The 23,552-nt window shown below is 48.0% G+C and overlaps 3 protein-coding genes across 3 annotated transcripts in view; 2 read left to right on the plus strand and 1 right to left on the minus strand.

Annotated features, from left to right (window-relative positions):
* The first annotated feature begins 628 nt into the window (after positions 1-628).
* Positions 629-8,431, plus strand: PPP1R3E (protein phosphatase 1 regulatory subunit 3E). The gene is made up of 6 exons (XM_036734520.1): positions 629-1,060; positions 1,329-1,803; positions 2,078-2,172; positions 3,554-3,710; positions 5,736-5,788; positions 8,131-8,431. The coding sequence occupies exons 1-2, from the start codon at positions 629-631 to the stop codon at positions 1,755-1,757; spliced, it is 861 nt and encodes a 286-aa protein (XP_036590415.1). The 3' UTR covers positions 1,758-1,803; positions 2,078-2,172; positions 3,554-3,710; positions 5,736-5,788; positions 8,131-8,431.
* Positions 8,432-13,073: 4,642 nt separating this feature from the next.
* On the plus strand, positions 13,074-20,415 carry HOMEZ (homeobox and leucine zipper encoding). The gene is made up of 2 exons (XM_036769655.1): positions 13,074-13,288; positions 17,470-20,415. The coding sequence occupies exons 1-2, from the start codon at positions 13,249-13,251 to the stop codon at positions 19,068-19,070; spliced, it is 1,641 nt and encodes a 546-aa protein (XP_036625550.1). The 5' UTR covers positions 13,074-13,248; the 3' UTR covers positions 19,071-20,415.
* Positions 20,416-22,896: 2,481 nt separating this feature from the next.
* The window catches only part of RNF212B (ring finger protein 212B), a 53,227-nt gene continuing 52,571 nt past the window's right edge, over positions 22,897-23,552 (minus strand). Inside the window, exons 14-15 of the mRNA XM_036734152.1 lie at positions 23,293-23,333; positions 22,897-22,977 (exon numbers count right to left, since the gene is read on the minus strand). Of these exons, the coding sequence (XP_036590047.1) occupies positions 22,947-22,977; positions 23,293-23,333 (72 nt within the window). The 3' untranslated portion in view covers positions 22,897-22,946. The remainder of the gene's footprint in view (positions 22,978-23,292; positions 23,334-23,552) is intronic.

The raw sequence follows: 23,552 nt of genomic DNA on the forward strand, positions 1-23,552 counted from the left end.
TCCCCGCACATCCCGGAACTCAGAGGCAGAAGCCAGACTGGATCCCTCTGCTCTGCCCGCTACCCTCTACTTCCCGCATCTCGCCGCCCACGGGGATGGCTCTGCCGGGCTGACCCTGCCCAACCTTCTCACCTGAGGACAAGGACGGTGTGGAAGGGGAAGCAGGGGAGAGCGAAGACAAGGGCGCGCGATCGCAAGGAGGACGTTTTAACCCTTCCCCCGCCGGTGCCCTTTCAGACTCGGGTTAACCCCTGGTGTGCGGGGGAGGCGGCGGACTAGCTAAGGATTGGGGCCAGCATCGGCCCAGGGAGGGCGGAGTCCCCGCCCCCTGGCGCAGCAGGCTGCGGAGACAGATGGGGAGCCACCTGTCAAGCGGGCTGGGGCCGCGGGGCACGGAGGGCGCGGGCCGCCCCGCGGTAAGCGCACGCTCAGAGGAGCCGCCGGCCCCGAGCAGAGGACGCGGAGGAGCCATGGAGAAGGATGCTGGGGGCTGACGGCGGGCCCGGCCGGCTGAGGCGCGGGCGCGGGGGGCTCCCTCACGGGCGAGCGCCCGCAAAGTCGACAGCTGGGGAGGCGGGCCGAGGAGGCGCCGCGAAGCGGCTGCCCCGCCGGCCGGGGAGGGGGTGCCATGTCTCGAGAGAGGCCCCCCCGCACCGACATCCCCCGCAACCTCAGCTTCATAGCGGCGTTGAGCGAGCGCGCCTACTACCGCAGCCAGCGGCCCAGCCTGGAGGAGGAGCCGCAGCCCGAGGAGGAGGAGCCGGAGCTCCGCGAGGGGGGCGGGGCACGCCTCAGGCCTCGCTCCCGCGCCTTAGCCCCCGGGCGAGGCCGGCGGGCCCGTTCTGCCCCCGCCGGAGGGGGCGCCCGGGCCCCGCGCAGCCGCAGCCCGGACACCCGCAAGCGGGTGCGCTTCGCCGACGCGCTGGGGCTGGAGCTGGCAGCCGTCCGCCGCTTCAGCCCCGGGGAGCTCCCTCGCGTGCCCCGCCACGTGCAGATCCAGCTGCAGCGCGACGCCCTCAGGCACTTCGGGCCCTGCCCCCCCAGAACCCGCAGTCTCCAGGTAGGCGCCTGGGGGCCCGCACCCACGGAGGCAGAGAAGGGCGGGTGAAGTGTCGGGAAGCAGCCCACCACCCCCATTTCCCTCCCACCTCCTCCACACTGCCCCCCATTCCTCTTTCTGCATGATTCCCTCCCCACTGCGTTAGGCCAAGGCAAGCCCCGGACTCCCCCGGCGGACACACCAGTGCAGGCTTCTTATTGGTCCGGTGCCTCATTCTGACCCTGTTCTCTCTCTCTCTTCCCTCTTCCCTCTCCCCGTGTCCCAGCAGGAGGCGCGCGCTGCCCTCGAGCCCGCCCGCGAGCCCGGCTTCGCCGCCCGCCTGCAGGCCCAGCGCATATGCCTGGAACGAGCAGAGGCGGGCCCGCTGGGCGTGGCTGGGAGCGCGCGCGTGCTGGACCTGGCCTACGAGAAACGCGTGAGCGTGCGCTGGAGCGCGGACGGTTGGCGCAGCCAGCGCGAAGCTCCCGCCACCTACGCAGGCCCGGCTCCGCCCCCGCCGCGAGCGGATCGATTCGCCTTCCGCTTGCCCGCCCCGCCAACCGGAGGCTCCCTGCTTTTCGCCCTGCGCTACCGCGTAACAGGTCTTGAGTTCTGGGACAACAACGGCGGCCGCGACTACGCACTGCGCGGGCCCGACTCCCCCGGCACCGGGAGCGGCAGCGACCCTGAACCCCAGGGCTGGATTCACTTTATCTGAGCGCGGAAAGGGAGACACAGACCAGGAGAAACCAAAGGAACAGGGGGTGGGGGGGAGCCGAGGACGTAGGAGTGAGAATTGTGGGAGATTGAAGGGAGCGGTGGGGGTCAGGGAGGAGGTTCGCGCGCACGCGCAGGAGAATGAGAAGCCAGAAGTCGAAGGAAGGTTGGAGGAATCCCGTGGGAACAGGGGAATATCGAAGGAGAGACCAAATTGGGGGGAGAGAGACAGTTCGTAGTTGTAGTAGGAACTAAAGGGGTTTGGGGGGGGAAGGGGTAAGTGCTGTTCTCAGCAGGTTAAGGCAGGTCATTTGTTAACAGCTAGAAGGAACCTCAGAGGTCATCTAGTCCGACCCCTTCATTTTGGAGACGAGGTACTGACGCTCTCAGAGGTGAAGCACTCGAGGACTCACCAGGTGTGTTAGTGGCAGAGCCCAGATCTGAACGAGTGTCCCCCAGATTCACCATTCTTGCCACTTGTAGATTAAAGAGGAGGGGTCTGGCGAAGCCTCAGAATTGCTTGAGCGGGACTCACAAGTTGGGGGACAAAAAGGCCTCTCTAGACTCTCGGAAGATCCCTGGTTAACCTCCTCTGCCAGTCCCACGAGCTGGGCACTGCAAGAGGAGAGAGCTTGGCCCTCCTAAGTTAAATAGGGAGAAGGGATGGGCCCAAGAGGATGACTATGGAGGGTGCCCAAAGAAGTCAGACTCTCAGCTGTGGCCATTGCAATAGTCCATCTGAGGTTATCCAGCCCTGCCCTACCTCCCCGTTCTTCCTCTCAGTCCATCCCTCCAATTTGGCCGTTTTTCTTGGATCCCTAGTGCCACATCTTGAAACCCCCTTGGAGTGACCTGGTCAGTTGTCTGCCCCTTGGAGTTTCCACCTTAAGGCAGCCCTGCTAATTAACTGTCCTTGAAGCTTCACTGTGTGTTGACTCTGGGAACTTGAGAGGTAGGCAGGCTTCATGCAGCCCTCAGGCCAGGCCATCCAGACTTGGTGTGCCAGCCTTGCTTTTCTGAAGTAAGTAAAGCTCTCAGTATATTTTAGATACACTTTTCAGGAGGAGGAATTGGATGAGGAGAAAATAATTGTCTCCATTTTACAGGAGAGTAAATTAAAATAGGAAAAGGAGGCCCCGTGGTCACAGCAAAAAAAAAAAAAAAGTCAAAGCTGGGTAATATTGTACCTACTCTTTAACTTTGGGAAAGCAGACCAAACTCTTAAATCTCTAAAATGGGGGAGTTGAAATAAACTAGTTTGAAATTTTACTTCTATTTCTGAAGGAGTAACAGCCTTGATGAGATACCAAGAACCCTCCAGCTTAGCGTTCTAACTATAAATATTGAAACCCCAGCCTCTAGACAGTCCTTTGGGTGGCTCTTTGCAACATCTGGGCTAATGGTACTAGTCAAGAACGTGTAGATTCCACAATACCTTTTAGCCTCCTCCAAAGAACCCTTCCTTTAGTGCATTTAGGGAGTCCCTTTCTCCTGAAGCTAGGTTTTCCAGAGTTTCTTAATAACAAAGTAGTCTGAAGGGGAAGTGATGAATGTAAAAGCTGATGCATAAGGCCAGGAAATGGAAGGAAGGGCCGTCTGCATCTTGCTCAATCATGTCTCCTGAACTAGCCACTCTACATGGGAGTTTCCCCTTCCTGCTATTCTTTGCTTCTTGCTTTCTTAACTCTTTGCTCTCTTTTCCTTTCCTTGTTTTTAAACCTCTTCCTCTTCTCTCCCTACCTCCCTTCTCTTCCCTCACCCTATCCATCTCTTCTCTGCTTTTCCTTCTTCCTCCAGAAGGAATGAAGAACTTGCTTGCTGTTCTCCCAGACCCTGAGCCATTTGCCCTCTTCTGTCCTCAGACCTCCTCTTGGAAGTCTTCCAGAGGAGAGGTGGGAAGAAGGCAAACAGCAGTTTCTTCTTGGTGACCCAGAAGAACCCTGTGTTTCCCCAGGTAATAAGTTTTTTCCCTCTCCACTTTCTTTGGGTTCTTCAAATTTGGGGGATTTACTGACTCATCTCTATCAGCCTTCTGTACTGGGAAGGAGGGATTGTGGATTCCGATCAGAATAGGGGCTGCCGTAGCTCCTTTGGTCTCTCCAGCCAACCCTGTACTCCTCTGAGTAGAGGTCAAGAAGAACCATGCTTGTAAAAATACAATACACAGCCACCTCCCATTAACAATACATAGTACAAAGATCATTGGAAAACATTAGGGGAAAGGGGTAGAGAACAGGAAAAGGCATAGCCAATAAGGACCAGGCACATTTGAAGCAATTTCATATGTGTTAATATTTTACAAGCAGGTGGTCTTTGGTTCTGATTTCTCTGCATTACTCCATGTTATCTCCACAGACGTGGCTTGATGGGGTCAAAGGATGGGGCAGAGGGGAGATGAAGCTGCAGTGGGGCTTCTCCTTATGAACCTCAGCTACTATCTCCTCTCAGTCATGGCTGTAACAAAGCCTGTGCAATGTTAGCAAATTGTTGCTGGTATGAATGAGACTTCCTGGGTCCCAGGTTTCCTTTCTGATGCCTTTATCCCAACGTCAACCTCCATAAGAGAGGTTCCTCCATCCTTCTGCCCCAGAGATCTCTGGGCTCCAGTCTCTCCCCCCAAACCCTTAACTTTGCAAACTACAGTTTGCAAGGAATATTCTTATAAACAGCCCAAGTACTTTCCTGCCTGGTTGGGTCAGAAGCTATGTTCATAGGAAGCACAAGGAAAGGACATATACTAGAAACCAGGTGTGATTAAACCCTCTTGGAAAACTGCAGATGGGTGCATGAGGCCTGATTGAGGATGAGAGGACCCAGCAGAACCCTAGAGTGGTTGAGCTCCCTCCTACAAGTGTTCTCTTTGGCTCAGACTTCAGTGGAACTCAATGACTTGGTTTCTGTGACTCCCAGTATCATGTAGAATTCTAGGAAGCTGAGCAGATGTCTCTTTTGCTTCCTCAAAACATGTACCCACAATACATGTAGTCATAAACTGAATTGATGACTTGGTTTCTCTCCTTACTGGGTTAGTCTTAACATTCCTATGCCTGCTGTACATTTTTGAAAGGAGTATGGTGTGAACTGCAATGCTTTGAAACTCTCTGGGAGGGCTCATTGTGTAGAGGCTCTCTTTGGGTTGTGCTGTTCCCAGCCTGAGCACTAGAAGATGAACACTGCTACCTCCCGGACTGAACTCTCATTTTCTCCATCCCCATACCCCACCATGCGCACGTTTCATATAGGAGCACCGTGGATTCCACCAGTCCTGCCAACCTAAAAATGTCAAAGTGTGTATCTCCCCCCACCCCTAACCCCTTCTCTTTCCAAAACTTTCCCATTTATTTTCTGCCCACATCCTCACCAAGACGACAGGCAAGACTAACCATCCCCAAAGGGAAACCAACCACTAGTTTCTCAGGGCTGGCCCAGCCTAACTTGAAATAGAAGAGACTTGAGAGTAGGGTAAAAGGGAGAGTAGTAGAGGCTAGGTTATTTCTCTGTTCAAACACTGATAATGTGCCAAAATGTGTAATGGAAAATGCCAAGCAACAGAAATTACTGTCATACTGAAAGGGCACGCATTCACCCTTAAACAAGAGGCTACAATCTTAGGGGAAAGAAATATGAGGTGGTTGGAAAGGGGACTCCTTTGTGTAATTGAATTTCTTCACTTGTACCTAAATTGTTAGCCCTAGGCCATCTGGATTTCATTTTGCCCCTGGGTTCCAAATTTTGTTTTTTTCATGTATACCTCAAAAGAGACTGGGTGATATCCATTATCATTGGGTCTCAATCACAAAATGTGTTGAAGCTAAAAGGGAACTTAGATTGTCTAGTCTGACTTTATAAGTTAGTAGACTGGGGTCTGGAGAGATTTAGTAACCTATTTGAGGTCACTCAGACAAGCTAATGGTAGAGCTAGGAGTTTAACTTAAATCCCCTGACTCCCAATCCTGTGTTCTTTCTGTATTTTCCCTAGAAGATCCTTGGCCAAAAATACTCACTCAACAAGCTCCTAGCTTATTGATGAAGGTAAAATAAATCAAACATCTCTCTTCAAACCCTGTCTTTAGGAAACAATTTTCACTGTACCCCTACTAAGCTTCTAAATGTTTCAGTTCAGACTTTATTAAGCATCGAGAATGTGCAGAGCTGGGTAGGGCAAGGCAGATGGGGATATACAAACTTCAGATAGTACATATGGAATTTAGCCTGGAGTATGATACATAACAGTCACAACCACAGGATAAAGAAATCTTGTGTATCACCAGAGAGCTGCAGCTTGGTCTGTGAGTTCCCAGGGAAGGATGTGAGGGATGGTAGTTACCACCTGAGATTAGGGGGCTAGCAGAGGACTTGAAAGGCTTTCTGTAGAAGGTGACACTTCACTAGGCTTTGAAAAATAATAGGAATTCAACAGGTCTAAAGGAATATGGGACTGGGGAAGACTGACAAACATAAGGAACTGTGAGAACAAAGGTCTTCAGTCAACTATAGTTTACAGCAAGCAACCAGTTTGACTGGAGCAGTGTATGTAGAGGGGAATAGTATGAGATTAAGCTAGAAAAGGTAGAATGACACCTTAAATGCCAGGCAAGAAAGAATCCTTTGAACAGTTCTGAATAGTAATGATCTAACTAGATTACTGCATAATGAAGACATCTGGAATAGGGTGAAGGAAGAGTAGAGGCAGAAAAATGTTAACATATAGGCAGGTGATGCTACAGAAGAGAATTACTTGGTAATTGATAGTCTGTGACAGGTGAGGAAGAGGTAAAAAAAATTTTTAAAGATAGTGACAAAACAGAAGAAATCATGGGTTTTGATGGAAAGTTTTGTGTCTTTTTGGAGCATGTGGAATTAGTTTGTGCTTAAAGATATCTATGTGGAGCTCAGGAGAAAGGTCAGGGCTTGAAACAGATCTGGGATTCATCTGTGTAAGGACCACAGTATAAGTACTGGACAGAAGGGATCCGCAAAGGGAGGCAGTGTAGCAGGGAGAAGACCACCAAGCACAGAATAACTGAGAAACCCCTTCCTTAAGGGGTCAGCAAAGAGAGATGGAGCCTTCCAACTGAAGTTCTATGATTTGGGGCTGTCAGAGAGGAGAAGAATCAGAATAGTGTGATGTTAGAAAACAGGGGAAGAGAAAGTATCCAGGAGGGACTAGGCAGTAGCCCGAAGAAGTCAAGGTGTGAGTACTGCCACGATAGAAATTAAGGTAAACTGAGGTAATGAAGCTCCAAGCACGTTCCCATTATTAAAAAGGTTGGGCTAATGGGTCCTCAATTGCCATAGACCTCAAGTTGGGGACAATAGGATCTTTTATGGTGATTATCAAGATGATAGTCAAATCTCAAGCAGCACGGGTGTGTCTTCTGATTGGCTAGACATTTTAGTGGCTCCTCCCCATTACATCACTGAAGGTGAGGTCAGTTCTCAGGTGATGATGTTAGTCTGGGGGTGATGGGAGGGAGTTGCTAGTACGGTTGTTGAGCCTGACCTTTATGATGCGAGTTTCCCCAGAATGGGGAAAGAAATTATTAAATCTATGCTGGCTTGATTAAGTTTTAACAAATAGAATTAAAAATCAATTTTTAATTTCACAGGACTAAGAAAGGTCATTAGGTTTGACATTAAGTCATTGATAACCTTTTTGTGAGACCACTTGCAGTTGAGTTGTGTAGGACATAAACAACGTGAGGGGTTGAGGATGGTTCCCATAGAAACACATCAGATATAAACAACTTTTTGATGAACATTGGTAGTGAACCAGAGGAATGCCTCTATGGGAAAGTTAAGTACAGAAACTGATAGTGGCACAGGATGAGAAGACTATTACAATGAATTATGAGAATGCTTTATAATCTGGATTAATGGAAGGAGTTGACTAAAGAAGTAAAATCATAGATCCACCGGAATATGGGCAGTGAAAGGAAAGACAAATGGGGTGATGTTGGATTTACTAGAAAGGTTAAGGAAAGATTTGGAGGAGGGGACTAGAAAGACTTGAATATGTTACAGTCTCATGAGAATGAAGCAGTGTAAATAAAGAGGTTGTGTGTGTGTGTGTTGGGGCAAGGCCCTGGAAGAAGCTGGGATAGAGAAGTTCAAGAAATGGGGGAAAGGGATCAAGGACACAACTAAAGACCAGCCTTTGTAAGTAGTAGGGGATACAATTTCTCTGAAATAGGATATACTGATTCAACAAATGGGAGATCCCTATGGATGGCCTCCGTCTTCCCATCAAAGTAAGAGACTGTTGCCTGCTTTTAAAAGGTCTGATGATTTGAGAAACAGTTTTAGAATGTTCACAATGGGGCATATGATGTTAAGTAGTAAAACGAACTGATGAGTTTTTCCTCTGCCCTCAGCCCTTGCCCTCCATTTTATTGGAGGTGATAATGAGCAGTGAAGTTGCCTGAAGACTGAATCCACGATTCTATCAGCAGCAGATGAGAGGAAATTAAAATGGGCTGAATGTACACTTGCATCCTCACCGTGCTCCCACATCCCATAACACTATGCCTCCAGTTCCAGCATGACAGTATGCCCCCAACCTCTATTATTTTCCCATTTTGCACCTGATTCTGGACCACCTGTCTGAACACACCTTTCCTCACTTCTTTTCCAGATAAAAAAACTTATTTTTCTAACAAATAAAAAACAGTTAAAATGGAGTCTCTGAACCACCTGCATAAGCAGATGTGTTCTGGGTCTGGGAGAGGGGATGTTGTTGGAGGTGGACAAATAGGCATCCCCTTTGTCAGAGACGAGGCAGCACCCTTCTACCAAAACAGATGACTTTTCAAAAGTCCCATCAGAACCTCACTCCTGATTCATAAAGCTGTGCAAGGTGAGGGTGGAATAGAATGAGGAAAGGTAGCAGAAGGGTAGCAGTTATAGTAGGACACTTACCCTACTGGTTTTCCAGGATATTTCAGGCAGCAGAAAAGACAAAAGTGGACAATTTTGGCTCCTTTACATACACTACCTTGGGAAGAGAGCTCAGTTTAATTCTTCCTCAAAAGGAGCCCCCAAGGCTTGAGCTAGTTAGGAGAAGGGTTCCCTGAGGGTTACATCCTTCTATTCTATTAGACATGGGGAAGACCAAAACCTCTCTCCTTTCAACCATGGGCAGCCATGGAAAGGGAGGATAAGAAACAGCATAGCAAAGAAAGTATAAAAGCCTTTCTTTCCTGTCTAGAATGGGATAGCAAAGAGTAGATTAATAATGAGAGAAAATGGGACCCCCTCCCTACCTTGAAAGGATGAAACCCTCAAATCTTCTCACCCCTCCTTCCCTCTCCCCCCTCCATCTTGCTGGTGGTACAGTCTGATTATCTCTAGGTTTGGGACTAGAATCTTCCTACCCCTGGAAGGCCCTGGACCAAGAATAATCAAGTGCCTCCTAGTTACATCATAATGAGTGAGTTATGATGTCACTACAGCTTGTATCCCCTTCCCCCTTCCCATCAAGGTGTTGTAAGTAAAGTCTGATATGCTGAAGGATAAACTGAACATGAGGAACAGAGACTCAAGGAGAGGTGAGTGGGGATTGCCTTATGATACCCTATCCTCCTGGGCTCTCCACCACACTCCAGCTTCCCCTCCCCCATATTGCTTAGTTCCTTCAAGCTTCTTCGGTGCATCTTTTGCTGTCACAGTCCTCCATTCTAAAAATTGTAAGCAGCTTCTCCAGCTTCCACTAGCTTTGTCCCTTCATGCAATCATGGAGAGCATACTTGTGGTCACTGAAATCTGACCAAACTCGTGCAGAGTGCATGAGCAAAAAAAAAAAAAAAAAACTGAACAAACCTGAGAGAACTGGTCAAGGTGAGGGTGAGGGGAAATTTTGCTTTGCTTCCTTACTCACTTCTTGTCATGGGAAAAGTGGTTTGGTTTTGTTACAGAAGGCCCTTTACCACTTCAGTCAATCCAGTCTTTCTTGTGCTCCCACTTTCTATCTTCCCTCCTGTGCAAAATAATTTTTAAAAGAATAGAGGGAGCTCTGTACTCCCTTCCTGGATTTTTCTCCCCTCCCCCTTGTAGATTCTTCCTAAATTCAAATCTAGCCACAGACACAAGCTGTCTGTTACCCTGATTTAAGTCTCTTAGCAGTTTGCCTCAGTTTCCTCATCTGTAAAATGAGCCAAAGAACGAAATGGCATACCACTCCAGTATCTTTGCCAGGAACACCCTAGATGGGGTCTAGAAGAGTCAGAAGCCTGAGCAACAACTCTCTTGCCACCCTACCTCTCCTCCTTGGTCTTTCCAGAGCTAGCCCTTTTACCTCTCATGAGCCACAGAGACAAGATGGCTTCTGAAACAGTTTAGGTTCAGCCTTTATGAAGTAATCCACCCCCCCAAACTTTGCTGCCCTAGGGTGATTCCCATAGTCTCCCCAGGGCTAATTAGGGGCTGTGGGAAATCCCCACAATCTGTTCCCTTTCCACCCCTAGTATGGTTTTATAGCCACGGTGGCATGTCTTTGCTGGTCAATCCAGGTCCTATCCTCTAGGCTGTAAGACTACAAATTCAAAGCTGGAAGGGAACTTTCAAGGTCATCTAGTCCAACCCTTTAGATCAGGAAACAGACCCAGACTGATTGGCTCAAGGTCTTCTGACTACAAATCCAGTGGCTCTTTGCATGCTCTGCTGGAACCTAAGGGCTGTGAAGTACTGAGACTTTAACTTTACTGGACACAAACACGAGCCTGCATAGCTTTGACAGGTGTCTCTGGGCTTCCCTCCTAATTGAAAGTGATGTCATCCAGGGCTCTAACCTGAGGGGTGGAAAGTTTCTAGGCCTTTATTGTGGATTCATTTTGTGAGGCTGTCTCCCTAAAAGATAACAGTACCAAATTTTAGTTCGAAGGGTACCTTCGCAACATATAGTGACTGGTGGGCAGGAAGGGGAGTGGAGATCATGATTACGTATAGTTGTATTGCAAGATTCTGAAACAGGACTCATGACCAGAAACAGACCTGACTGCACCACAGTTCTGAACAGTTCCCTACAATAAGCATATCTGATAACCAAAGGGACTCTAGACCCAGAAGCAGACCAGTAGAGCCTAAAATAGAAGCTGGAGGTCTCCCTTGTGAGGAAAGAATTGAGGCCTATGTATTGAACAAAAGACATTTCACCTCCCTGAGGCTATCCCTACCCTTTAAAACATAATTAACGCTACTAACTACTTAGCTAGGTGGTTATTAGGAAATTCTATAGGAGTGAGAATTAAATGTACTGTGAAGAGGACCCAAATGGCAAGCGATTAAAAACTACAGGCATTATGTAATTTAGTCTGGGCAAAGGGGGTGGCTGAGTTTTCTGGACTTGTGGAGTCAAATCAACAAGCATTTATTTATTAAGCACCTACCATTCGGCACTGTACTAAACACTGGGGATACAAATAAAAGCAAAAATCAGTCCCTGCTGTCAAGGAGCTCACAGTCCAAGGAGCTCACAGTGCAAGGAGAGAGAGCACAAGCAAACACATTATACTTAGGATAAACTGGAGATAATCAGAGGAAAAGCACTAGCATTAAAGAGGATCTGGAAAGGCTTAGTGGAGAAGATGGAATTTTAATTGGGACTATGTCTGGGAAGAAAACTGTTTTAGGGCAAACTGAAAGCCCTGCAAGTGATGCAGTGTGACCTAGTGGATCTAGAGCACAGGTTGCCAAACTTACTTGGCCTACCACCCCCTTTAAAAAATTTTTTCTTAGCACCACCCCCTTGGAAATACACTTTATTTAACCCTTTAACTTTTTTTAAAAAATTTACATCATTTCAAAAGAATATAAAATTTTTTTAAACTGATGCAGCTTAAATTTAATAACATTGTAAATTTGCAGGGGGTTTTCCTGCACTGAAATTTTGATGACAACAATATTTCATCATGTAACCCTATGAACATATTCCTACCCATGCATTGCTGGACTTCCCAACAATGTACACAGGATCACCTGCCAACACTTGCTTGTTAAGACCTGTCAGCAGACTTGACCACTGATCAGTTACAACTTTCATTTTCTGTGTTTATCTGGAAAATAATGTAATCACTATGATTTTAACTCTGTTACACAATAGTAAGTACTAAGGATTTTACACAATAGTAAGTACTAAGGATTTTTCACAATTCTCTTCTTTTCTTATGCTTCCACCACCCCCTTATTTTTATTCAAGCCCCGCCCCTCCATTGCACCCAGGCTACTACCGCCTCCCTGACGGGTATCACCCACTTTGGGAACCTCTGATAGAAGGCAGCCCTGTGGGGGCAGGAAGGTCTGAGTTAAAAAGTCTTTCCCCTGACACATACCAACTGCATCACTGTCCTAGTCACTTAACCTCTTAGTGGCCCCAAGCAACCCAAAGACCATTAGAAGGTACCTACCAGTGTCAGTAGAAGAAGTTCCTGAACCCGAGCTCCTGACACCTGAGAAGTCACGGGCTTTCAGAACTTCCCGTTTAAGTGTGTGCAAAGCCAGACCAGAGGCTCGGTGGTTTCTACGTTCTTAGGGAAAAGGCATGGCCGCTAGGTGGTGCAGTGGATAGAGCGCCTGGCCTGGAGTCAGGAGGACTCATCTTCCGGAGTACAAATGTAGTTTCAGATAAGTACTAGCTGTGTGACCCTGGGCAAGTCATTGTGTGCCTCACTTTCCTCTTCCTCTCTGTAAAATGAGCAGGAGAAGGAAATGGCAAAACCACTTCAGTACCTTTGGGGTCGACTGAGCAATAAAAAAAAAAAAAGGGGAAAGGCCTGCCAAAGACAGTTTTCTCTTGCCCTTGAGTTCCCAGCCAGTGGGTCTCCAGCGCAGAGTTCAGCTCCGCACTAATTCCGTGGTTTGTTGGTAGTCTGGCTAATAGCGAGGAGCGAGAAGGTGGGGGTTCTGAAAACCACGTGGGTGAGAGGAGGCGGGGCTATGGAAATCTTCTGGCTCGGGGCCCTATGGGGGCGCCCTGGGAAGCCCGCGGCGTGGGTGGGGATGGGGGAGGCCACACCCCGGCACCTCGGACGTTGCCTAGTAGGCGGCCTCAGAGTTGCGGGGTCTCATCTCCCAGCACCCAGGACTCAGGGGACTTCTTCCCGGAGCCACACGCAACCAACAGCCCGCCCGGCGGAGCCCCTCCCAGCCAATAGCGGCCCGGGCAGAGCTCCGTGTCCCCAATGGCTCGCCCCAACCTGTTTCTCCCGCTGCCGCCAGTCCAGTCCCGCCAATCGAGGCTCGAGACCTGCCCCGGCCCGCCTTGGCCCGGACGCCCCGCTCCGCCCACCCCCCTTGGCCCCGCCCTACCCTCAACTCTGCGGCTCCGGCCGGGCTCGGCGGGTAGGACCCGCGTAATCCGGGAAGCGAACCCGGCCGGGCCCGGCCCCGCTCTGTCCCGCCTGGCCCTCAGTGCTGGCAGGCCCCGTGCTGGCCCCGGGCGGTGGGCCGGTCATTCTGGAGGCTCCCGGGCCCCTGGTCCCTCCCGTTCTCCCCGGTCCATGGTGCGAGGCTGGGAGCCGCCGCCCGGGCCGGACCGCGGTGAGTGACCCCCGAGTGCGGGACCTGCCCCCACCCAGTCCCGAGGCGAGGCGGACAGGACCCTAAAGCTGGGAGCCCCGCGGGGGCTTTGCCGCCCGGTCCGGGACGCGGGCGCTTGCTGCTTGGGGTGACCGGGGCTGTGCGGGTGTCGCGGGCAGGAAGGCAGGGCCCCGCCGCTCCGGGCGACAGGAGGATCGAGACCCGCTCCCGCCCCGGTGCCCCTGATCCGCGGCCCTGAGGGCTGCAACTTTCCTTCCCCTTCGGCGCTTTTTTGTTTCTGTCGTTGTTTTCCGCCCTCCTGGAAAACGAAGGGAAAGGAAAACTCCCGGCCGCGTCCGCGGGCCTGACAGCCCGAAATCCGGGACTGGGAACCGGCGGCCAGAGCTCTCCTTCCTTCCCTGCACAAACACTTCCACCTGGCCAACCTCCTGGGAGCGGGGGCTGTGCCGCTGGGATTGGGAGAGGACTGGAGGGAACCCGAGGCATCCCATTCAGTCCTTACAGCCCCACGCCCAGAAAGTCCAGGTGTGCGCGCTAAGTTTTCCCAGACCGCGAAGGGGCCCCCGCCGCTCCTTGCCCCAGGTGGGCTACTTGCAATCCCAGGATCCCGAAATCGTCTTCTCCCAACTCATTGGAGTAAAAGCACCTTTCCAAGCCAGGCTGGGGTTTGGCCCAATCCCCCCCCACCACCACCACCAACTTCGACTAGACACAGCCCGTTTTTGCCATGTTCAAATCCTGTTGGTTGCCCTCGCCACCCTTCATCCCCCCCCCCCCCCCCATAAGCTTATGTCTAAGCCACTGCCACCATTTCCTTTGCCCAGTTTGGACAGTGTAAATTCTTGGGCTCCAAAATCCCATCAAGAAATTACCCCAGATTGTGCAGCTGCAGACTGAGACTTTGGGGTCTTTGTTGTTCAGTCACATCCGACTCTTCGTGACCTCATTTCGGGTTTTCTTGGCAAAGACACTGGAGTGGTTCGCCTTTTCCTCCTCCAGTATGTTCCCATACGCTAATGAGGAACTGAGGCAAATAGAGGTTAAGTGACTTGCCCAGGGTCACAACAGCTAGTACGTGTCTGAGGTCGCATTTAAATTCATATCTTCTTGGCTCCAAGCCCGTAGCCCTGTCCACTGTGCCGGCCAAAGCTGGGTTCTTTGGCAGGATTCTAATGATTTGCCCACCTTCCACAACATAACTCTAGGCTCTGGCTTGAAATGGCACCAGGGTCCCTCCCTCCTTGTGGGAAGAAAACCTGGGCTGGACTCCTTAAATCGGTCTACGCTCCTGGGCATTCAAACTAGTCCCCCTACCCCCACCCCTTCTCCCAACCTCTGCAAGTTTTGTCTCCTGGGTTTTCTTTGCTTAGGTGAAAGGAATGACCTAGGGAGAGTAAGAGAAAGTATCGATCCGACTCGATTGTTTTATCTGGTACTTGGAAAGGTTAGAAGAGTGCGTACGTGAGGGGGAGGGGGCGGGTCTGGGGAGTGCTTAAAAAACTAAAAAAGACAAATTTATTGAGGATGCAGTTGAAACTTTCTAATCATACCCTTAACCTCAACTCAAAACTGGACCTAGAAACCCTTCTGGTGCCTTCCATTCTGCTGTTTGTTGGTAAGACCTACTCAAAGTATTGTTTTATGTTTTTCATGAATCAGCCCCTGGATGTGGTTAGTGGTTTTCTCCCCTTTCCAAACCAAATTCTTCTGGGGAGAATGCATTTTTCAAACTAGGATCTCTGTAGTAGTTGTGGTGGGTTTCAGTTTCTAGGCCGAAGGATTTCAGAGGGCGTTTGTGACCATATTAGCAGTGATCTCTCTTGGCCACAACCATCCCCCTGGCCAAACATGAGGGGCGAGCATCTGAGACAGGTGGGATCCTCTGTTCTCTGTGGTTAATAATCAGAACCCTCACATTTACATGGCACTTTCAGATTTGCAAAACAATTTTAAATGCATTATGGAATTTGATTTTTACAATAATATGATCTGATACACTCATTTTACAGATGAGGAAACGGAGGGTCAGAGATGTTGAGAGATCTGCCTGGGGTCTTACTGCCAGCAAAGTGCCTGAGGCATGCTTCAAAACTAGGTCCTGACTTCTGGGCAAGCAAGCTAACCAATAAATCATGCTTTTTTATATCGTAACCATAACTGACTCTTAGAAGTTTGGGTCTTCTACCCTTAAAACATGTCCCAACTTTGCTTTTTTACCCTACCTTTCCTCAGTATGTTCAAAGATATCCTCCTTGTCCCTAAACCACCCAACAAAGCTGAGAAAATGAAGGGAGAATATAGGAAAACTCTATTTCCACCTAATCTTCCGAGTCTTCCTCTTGCACTGTCTTCAGAATTCATTAGGCATTTTCCTCATTCATCTTATCATAAGATTGTAGGAAAGTAGATTTTAAACTAGAAGAGACTTCAGAGGCCATTTGTCAACAATTCTTTCCTCCCACTCCACATTTTACAGGTGAGAAAACTAAGGCCCACACATATAGTGAGCAACAGAGGCAGGTTTTGAAGAGCCAGTTCAAATTCATCTGTGTGACCCTCAGCAATACTCTAGAATGGGCTGGGAGTTGCAGTGGATTATTCCTGAACTCACTCAATAACTGTGAAAACCTGGCAGCACATATGTTTCCAGGCTCCCCATCCAACCTTCTGAAACAAGCAAACCCAGGGTCTTCTTTACCTTCTCAGCTCATCAAGTAAAGTGTCATCTGCATTGAGATACTGCTCACCTCAGAACAGTAACATTCTGGACTGGGAAGTATTTTGTCGTAGAGATAGAGGGGAGTGGGGATGATTTACTCCAAGGTAACACTACCATCTTATATTTATATAATAGTTTACCAAGAACTTTCGCATTCATTATCTCATTTGGTCCTGACAACCACCCTTTGAGGTAGGTAAGGTAGATGTTATTCCCATTTCATATATAAGGAAGCTTGGGCCCAGAAGAGATAAGATGACTCAACCAATATCACAAGGCCAATAAATGGTAAGGTAAACCAGGTGTGACACTCAAATCCAGTGTTCTTCCCACTATTCAATAGTCTCAAGTAAGAGGGATGGTAAATATAGTAACAGAAGCACACGGTAGCAAGGCTATTGAGAGCTGGGGTTATAATTAAATGTATTGACATGTTTGGGAACATTAGCAGAGTTTATGAGAATGGGGAGTCTTCAAGAGCCATCCAGTTGCTGGGTTTCTTATTCATTCTTCCCTACCCTCACCCTTCTGCCTGGGAGATGCTTTAGAGCTACTGCCTAGTTTAGGCAAACTATTGAAGGAGCTGCCCTGTAACCCACAGAATCTCTGCTAACGTCTGTCTTCAGAGGACCACAGGGTAGAAAAGATGAAAGCAGCCCTTCTGCACTGTGTCGTGCTGGAGTGTGTTAAGCCCCCAGGGATCCCTAGGGAGTGGCTGAGCAGCTGGAGGAGACAAAGGCAGGAGGGGGGGGGTACAGTTGGGGAAAGGGTTAACCTTTGTTCAGAGGCTGACTTAGTGGTGGAGAGAATCCTCCCTTCTCCACCCCCACGTGACCTGTGTGTACGTATGTCCCTGGTAGGAGTGAACCATCCCAAAAACCTGACCTGCTTCTTCTCTCTTTTTTGCCTGAGAAGAGCAAAAAGTGAAGCTACCAGGTCTGGGCTTAAGAAGGTACTGTTTTGTTTGTCTTACCTAAGCTGGAAACATGGAGGGTACTCCCTTCCCCTTCCCGAGGATTTCCCACTCCCAAGTCACAAAGGGCTCACAGTAGGGATTTGGGGGAGGGGGAAGAGTCCAAGTTAGGTAAAGCTCCTTCCCCACAAGGACCCATAGTATAGCTAGCACCTTCTTGTAAGTTATCATTAAAACTATGGGAAGGGGAAGAAAAATAGACCTGTCTGTCCTTGACAAAGCTTTCCACATCCTAGTGAACAGTTTGTGACAAATATAAATATTAAAGCCCCTATTTCTTTTAAAAGAGACCTTGACTATTTACCTCCCACTGAAGTTGATGGGTGAGGGTACAGGACTCCTAGAGGGAACTGGAATTGGGACGAGACAGGATATCTAGAGGTGTGCACATGGTCATCTCCTCCCCTCATTGCCCCATGACAGAAGCCAGGGAAGATGGGAGGCACATAAGAGAGTCTAGTGGTTAAATTATTTCTCTTGTTGTTACAGCCATCTCAGAAGGGCACAAGTCAGAACTCACCATGCCCCCCAACAAAGAGGCTAGCAGTTTTGCCAGCCCCCCCACAGGGCTCATCTGCCTCCCTCCTATCTCAGAGGAGCTACAGCTTGTGTGGACCCAGGCTGCCCAGACCAGTGAGCTAGATGGCAACGAGCACTTGTTACGGACTTTCAGTTACTTTCCCTACCCCAGCCTAGCAGACATTGCTCTGCTGTGCCTTCGCTATGGACTGCAGATGGAGAAAGTTAAGACCTGGTTTATGGCCCAGCGCCTCCGCTGTGGCATCAGCTGGTCATCAGAAGAGATTGAGGAGACTCGGGCTCGGGTTGTCTACAACCGGGACCAGCTCCACTTCAAGTCCCTTCTTTCTCTTACTCATCATGCAGGGCGACCCCCTGAGGATGTTCCACCCACCCCAGTGCCACCCCCAGACTCAGCTGGCACCCACATCAGTCCTCTGACACTTAGTGAGCCCCCTCTGGTGAAACGATTAAAGATGGAGCCTGAAGAGTCCTCCTCACTGCCTTTGAGCCACCATAAGGCCAAGGAACCCCTGGTTGCACCTGGCAGTGGGACCTTCCCCCATCAACCTGGTTTCTGGCAGGAACTGCAAAGTAGTCTCACCAAGGAGCTGGTAAGCAGAGATCCTGACCATCAGTCACATGGCCTGGGAACTACTGCCTGGGATCACTCTACTGGCTTCCATGTGCCGCACACTCGGGACAGGCCCTCACATATTGCATTACTTGCCGATAGCTGCAAGCAGGAGCCAGCATCCATCCTGCCTCCTCCTTCCTCTACCTCTTCTTCCTCCTTCAGAGTAATGGCTAATGGAGCCACTGCCTCCTCTAAACCCCTTCAGTCACTGGGATGTGTTCCTCAGCCACCCTCCCCCAAAGAACAAGCACTACCTCCACATTTAGAGCCAGCTTGGCCCCAGGGTCTAAGACATAGCCCAGGACCAGGCAGAGTTGCTCCAGCAGAGTACTACTTCCCTGATGTGCAGCGCCAACGTAAGACCAAGCGCAAGACCAAAGAGCAGCTGGCCATTCTAAAGTCCTTCTTTTTACAGTGTCAATGGGCTCGGCGTGAGGATTACTGTAAACTGGAACAAATCACTGGCCTACCTAGGCCTGAGATTATCCAGTGGTTTGGTGATACCCGCTACGCCCTCAAGCATGGACAACTGAAGTGGTTTCGGGATAATGCAGTGCCTGGTCCCCCGAGTTACCAGGAACCAGCTACCCCTACTCCACAAGCCCCAGCCCGGCCCTCGCAAGCATGGGCTGAGATGCCACCGCCACCCCTCCCTGCCCCTCCCCCAGACACAAGTCCTCTGGAACGGTACTGGACGGCTCACCAGCAGTTACAAGAAGACGACCTCCCTCGACTCAGCCTGGAGTCAGGGCTGAGCGCCCAGCAAGTGACAGACTGGTTCTACTCTCGCTCACCTGAGCCAGCAGAGGTGGTGGTTTGTCTGGATGAAGAGGATCAAGAGGAAGAAGAAGACGACCTTCCAGAAGAGGATGGGGGGGAGGAGGAGGAGGAGGAGGAGGAAGAAGAGGAGGATGAAGTGATCATACAGGATTGAGGGAGGATTGGGGAGGGGGTCAGTTTAGTAGAAGATGAACCAACTTAGTGACTGTTTAAACAAACAAAAAAACCCACATTTTTCTTACCTTGTTGGCAAAGAACTGAAAGGCTGTGTGTTTGGTCGGGGTAAGGTAGGGACATAGACATAAAATGAGGGTCTTGGGGTAGGGGTGGAGAACAGGAGCCCAGAAGGATGGGTCTCCTGATCTTTATCAATCTTTTATTGAAAAGAGTGGGGAATTTGACCCAAACTACCTTGGGTTGCCGTGGAAACTGAGATGGATCTATCTCCCTGTCTCCCTCCCTCCTTCCCTCTCTCCCCTTCTCCCTCACCCTTTCTCCCTTCTTCCCTCTCTCCCTTTCTCCCTCTCCCCCTCTCCTTCCCCTACCCCCAACTTGTGTCGCCCTTTTTCTCCTAGCTTACTGCAGTGACTGGAATTAGGTCTCAATTCTCAGAGGCCATAATGAGTCATATAAAGATAATGGATGGAGGAAAGTAAAGAGAGTTCTGATTGAAGTTCAGCAGGAACTATGTATGGTTCAGTGCATCTTGCCATTTCTCCTACATTTTCCTTAGTATAAGGGTCAAAGCTGCCTCACTCTCTTCCATCCAAGTGCATGTCCAAGGCATGATGTAGGGTAGAACCTTGGCCTGTCTCTAATTCACATATTTTCTCATTCTCTCCACTTTAATTCAAACCTTATGCCATTCTTACCTACTTATCCACACTCTTTCACCAGCAGCAAATGCCCTACTTCTAATCCTAAGATTTTTATTTTTTTAACTAACTTTAACATAACCACCCTGCCCCTTATATGTCCCCCTTCCTGATCAAGCCTTGTCCACATTCTGCCCATATCATGGCAATTTTCCCAGTGAGCACAAAGAAGTACTGTAGTACTGCAGTACTGTAGTGGCTGATCTAGATGGAATCTATAGGTGGTAGAAAATAGAGCAGAAACTTATCCCTGACAGAAACAAATGGTTATGAGTTATCAGCTATTCAGAACCCAATGAAAGATGGTCCCAGGTTTGGTTTTACAAACCAAGCCCCTATTCCCCATTCCCCAAGGCCAGAGCTACGTAAGAGACTGGCATTTCATTTGTTTGGGGGATTGGTTTTGTCATTAGGGGAAGAATCTTTTTTTCCACCTTAATTTATGTTTAATGTCTTGGAAAAGAGGGACTATGGCCTCTGCCTAAGTTAGTCTTTGGTTTCTTATGGAATGATTTTCATCAGTTGGGGTTGGATAAAAATAAAGTATACATTGTTGGGCTATTCTTTTTTGAAGGAAAAGGGGAAGGACCCCAAATTGCTAGAAATGTAATAAAAAGGCAAAGAAAAAAATCGTCTCTTTCTGTCCTCCACTTTGCCACCCCTGTAAGCTAGACTCCTGGCTTGAAGTCTTAAGGAGAGCTGAGATAGTATTTAACATTTATGATTTATTATGTTTTTATTTTATTTTGGAAGAAGTGTGGGAGGCTAATTGGGATAAAGAAAAAGGAAACCAGCTTCCTAAAGGAAGCAATAAACCAGCATTCCTAGAAGAAATTGAACAAACCGGATGTAGTTCTCTCTCTTTCTGCCACGAAATGGTAATATTTAAATTTTTTTAACCTTTCCAGAAGGGCAGTAGAAATGAAAGAGCATTGGCTCTTAAAGGTATCCTTTCCACATGCTGTTATATGAGATCTTTGCTACAAAAGATGTTTATAAGGGAGGTATTCAGGGAACCCACAAGGAAAAGTGGGAATCTAGTTCTGTTCCAGTCACTATATCGGATGTCTCGTTCTAAGGTTTGTCTAAGTATTTTTTACCCCAAATCTGGAAAATACTCAGCCTTACAGATGGAAAAGGCCTTTGGGACCATATAACCCAACCTCTACCTGAAGCATGTATCTCTATGACGTTCCCAGACACGAGGTCATCCAGCTTCTATTTCAACACCCTGGTTGATAGGGAGCACACTGCCTCATGAGGCAGCCCATTCTGGTGGGGGGCGGGTTTTGTGTTTTGTTGTTTTTTTTGGCAACTAGCAGTTTACATTAAGATGAAGTGTTAAGGTCTGCCATATAATACTTTAAACAAAATAATTAGCATATACTATCTCATCGGAGCCTCACAACAGTCCTTTGAGGTAAGTAGGTAACTATGTTATACCCACTAAAGATGAAGAAACAGGTTCAGGGAGAGGTTACGTGACGCATTCGTGGTCACAAAGCCTAGAGTGTTGGAGAAGTTGAATTGAGAACTCTCCAGACTCTCAAGTACATCAGTCTTTCCACCACACCATGATGCTTCCATGGAATTTCCTCCTTGCTTCTAATGCTGACCTCTGGAACCAAAGAATAAGCCTATTGCACCATATCCTCAAGACTATGAACACCTTAGTTTTCTAGTCCATACATCAAATCATTCCACAGGAAACTGGGTTTGATTGATTGTTTCACGTATAAAGAGTATATGTGGCATCACCCATATATCCATAAAGTTAAACTGAACTATTCCTTTTACCATATGACTGCCTAGTTTAGTATACTCAACAGTCATGAGTTATGTTTTAGACTAAAGGTCATTCAGGAGCTATCTTCCCCCCCCCCACCCCGCTGCCAAAAAACCTTAAAAATCACTGAGGAATGTTGATTGTATACTCAATTTAAGATGGGAAGATGTGGTTACTGCTTGAAATTATGGCATGGTGCTAGTGGTTACCCTGTTACAATGTACTGTTTTCCAATGGACTTTTCAGGGGTCACTTGAACAGACATAGGGAGGTACACTTGCAATAACAGTGTGGATAACATTTAGTGGTTGAAGGTTCAGTTCTGCCCTGATTGTTATTCCTAAGAACCCACCCCGTCTCTGAAGATGGTATATGAACCTCTCTATAAGCCACTCAATCTTTATACAGTAGGAGTTATTTGATGTTTAATAATAATGGAGTAGAGATGAAGTGCCCTCTAGATAGCCCATCCACTCATGAATAACCCCACCCCATCAAAGCTTTAAAGCAAATAACCTCTGACTTGGCTTAGTGATGGAACATGTTTCTTTACCTATTCTACAATCCCAGGGCTCTTGACCATGCTTAGGCAGATAGAGAACCTTGAGGATTCTCTACTTTAAACTGCATGATTGGTACAGGGAATACTGATGACAGGAAAAAGTGTTCCTAATTATTTTTGTCTTTACAAATAATTGGGAATATAAGTGCCTCCACTCCTATTTTTACAGGAAAAAAAAAGAAAGGAAAAGACTATTTAATAGTAACTAGGCATAAAAGGGGCTACAAGTATATGGATATAAGATGTAAGCACAGGACAAAGTAGAGAGAGGAAGGATTGAATCTAACGCTGAGGGCTTACTCCTAGTCATGGGAAATGCTACCCTGAACTAAGAAATGAAACAGTTTCGAAGTATAGTTGGTATTCACCACATTTGTACTGGGGCCTGTTTATATATTTACATATATATATGTCTTATATATATATATGTAAATATATATATTTTATATATATGTAAATATATATTTATATATATATATGTAAATATATATATTTATTTTATATTTAATAATATTTACGTATGACCCGTAAAAGGAAAAATAACCATCTTTCCAAAGCACCCATATATAGAAGTGTATTAGGTCTGCCTCTTTTTCCAGATACACAAAAAGCAAAAGAATCTTTGAGTAATTAACAATGCACCTTGAAAGCAAGAAGATTAAAGGACCTTTTTTTTTTTTTAACACTCTGGGAACATCCTAAAGGATTAGCTACAACTATAGTGTGTCCCACTGGCAACATATACAGGGTAGTATGGGGAGACGCTGATCCAGGAGCAGGGAAAGGTCCGTGCTTCACTCTTCCTGACTAATTGCATCTGCCTCTGTTGGTGGAAAACCTGCAATAGAGGAGAGGAATACAGAGCTGTTGTGCACAACAACAAGGAACTTAACAAAGCTCTCATGATGCAATCCACTAGGCATAGTTTTCAGGGAAAAAGTGATATTACTCTTCCATCATCCAACTAAACTGCAGTGTATTCTATAGGACACAGGGAGTGAGCAAAGTCTTTAATGTCCCTGTCCCTCTGGTATGTAGGATTTTCTGCAAACTTTTCAGGGACATTAGAAAGCTTCCTTTCTCTAGTGACACATCTTTGTCATTCCTGTTCTTGCTAAGGAGAAGTATATAGAATAAGGTGCAAGTTACCTACCTAGTTTGATGTAACTGAGGTGTCTGGGGGGTAACCTGGAGCTAAGAAAAGAAAGTTTTGTTAGAAATATTCTCAAAGACTAAACCATGCTATTAACCTAAAGCATGGGTTTTATCATTAATCTGGTTAATGCCTTTTCCATGGAGGCCCCTCCTACTCTTTCTTGGCCATGTGCTGCCTATTTTAGTGGATGGTCCATGTCAGGGGTGGGGGACCTTCGGCCTCCAGGCTACATGTGGCCCTCTAGGTCCTCAAGTACA

The sequence above is a fragment of the Trichosurus vulpecula genome, chromosome 8, assembly GCF_011100635.1.
Source record: "Trichosurus vulpecula isolate mTriVul1 chromosome 8, mTriVul1.pri, whole genome shotgun sequence".
Classification (NCBI taxonomy): domain Eukaryota; kingdom Metazoa; phylum Chordata; class Mammalia; order Diprotodontia; family Phalangeridae; genus Trichosurus; species Trichosurus vulpecula.

Bases quoted from the DNA above. Each gene is read 5' to 3' on its own strand.
- HOMEZ (XM_036769655.1), top strand. From the start codon at position 13,249: ATGGTGCGAGGCTGGGAGCCGCCGCCCGGGCCGGACCGCG. The intron at 13,289-17,469 runs GTGAGTGACCCC...TTGTTGTTACAG, and splicing joins GCCGCCCGGGCCGGACCGCG to CCATCTCAGAAGGGCACAAG.
- PPP1R3E (XM_036734520.1), top strand. From the start codon at position 629: ATGTCTCGAGAGAGGCCCCCCCGCACCGACATCCCCCGCAACCTCAGC. The intron at 1,061-1,328 runs GTAGGCGCCTGG...GTGTCCCAGCAG, and splicing joins CCAGAACCCGCAGTCTCCAG to GAGGCGCGCGCTGCCCTCGA.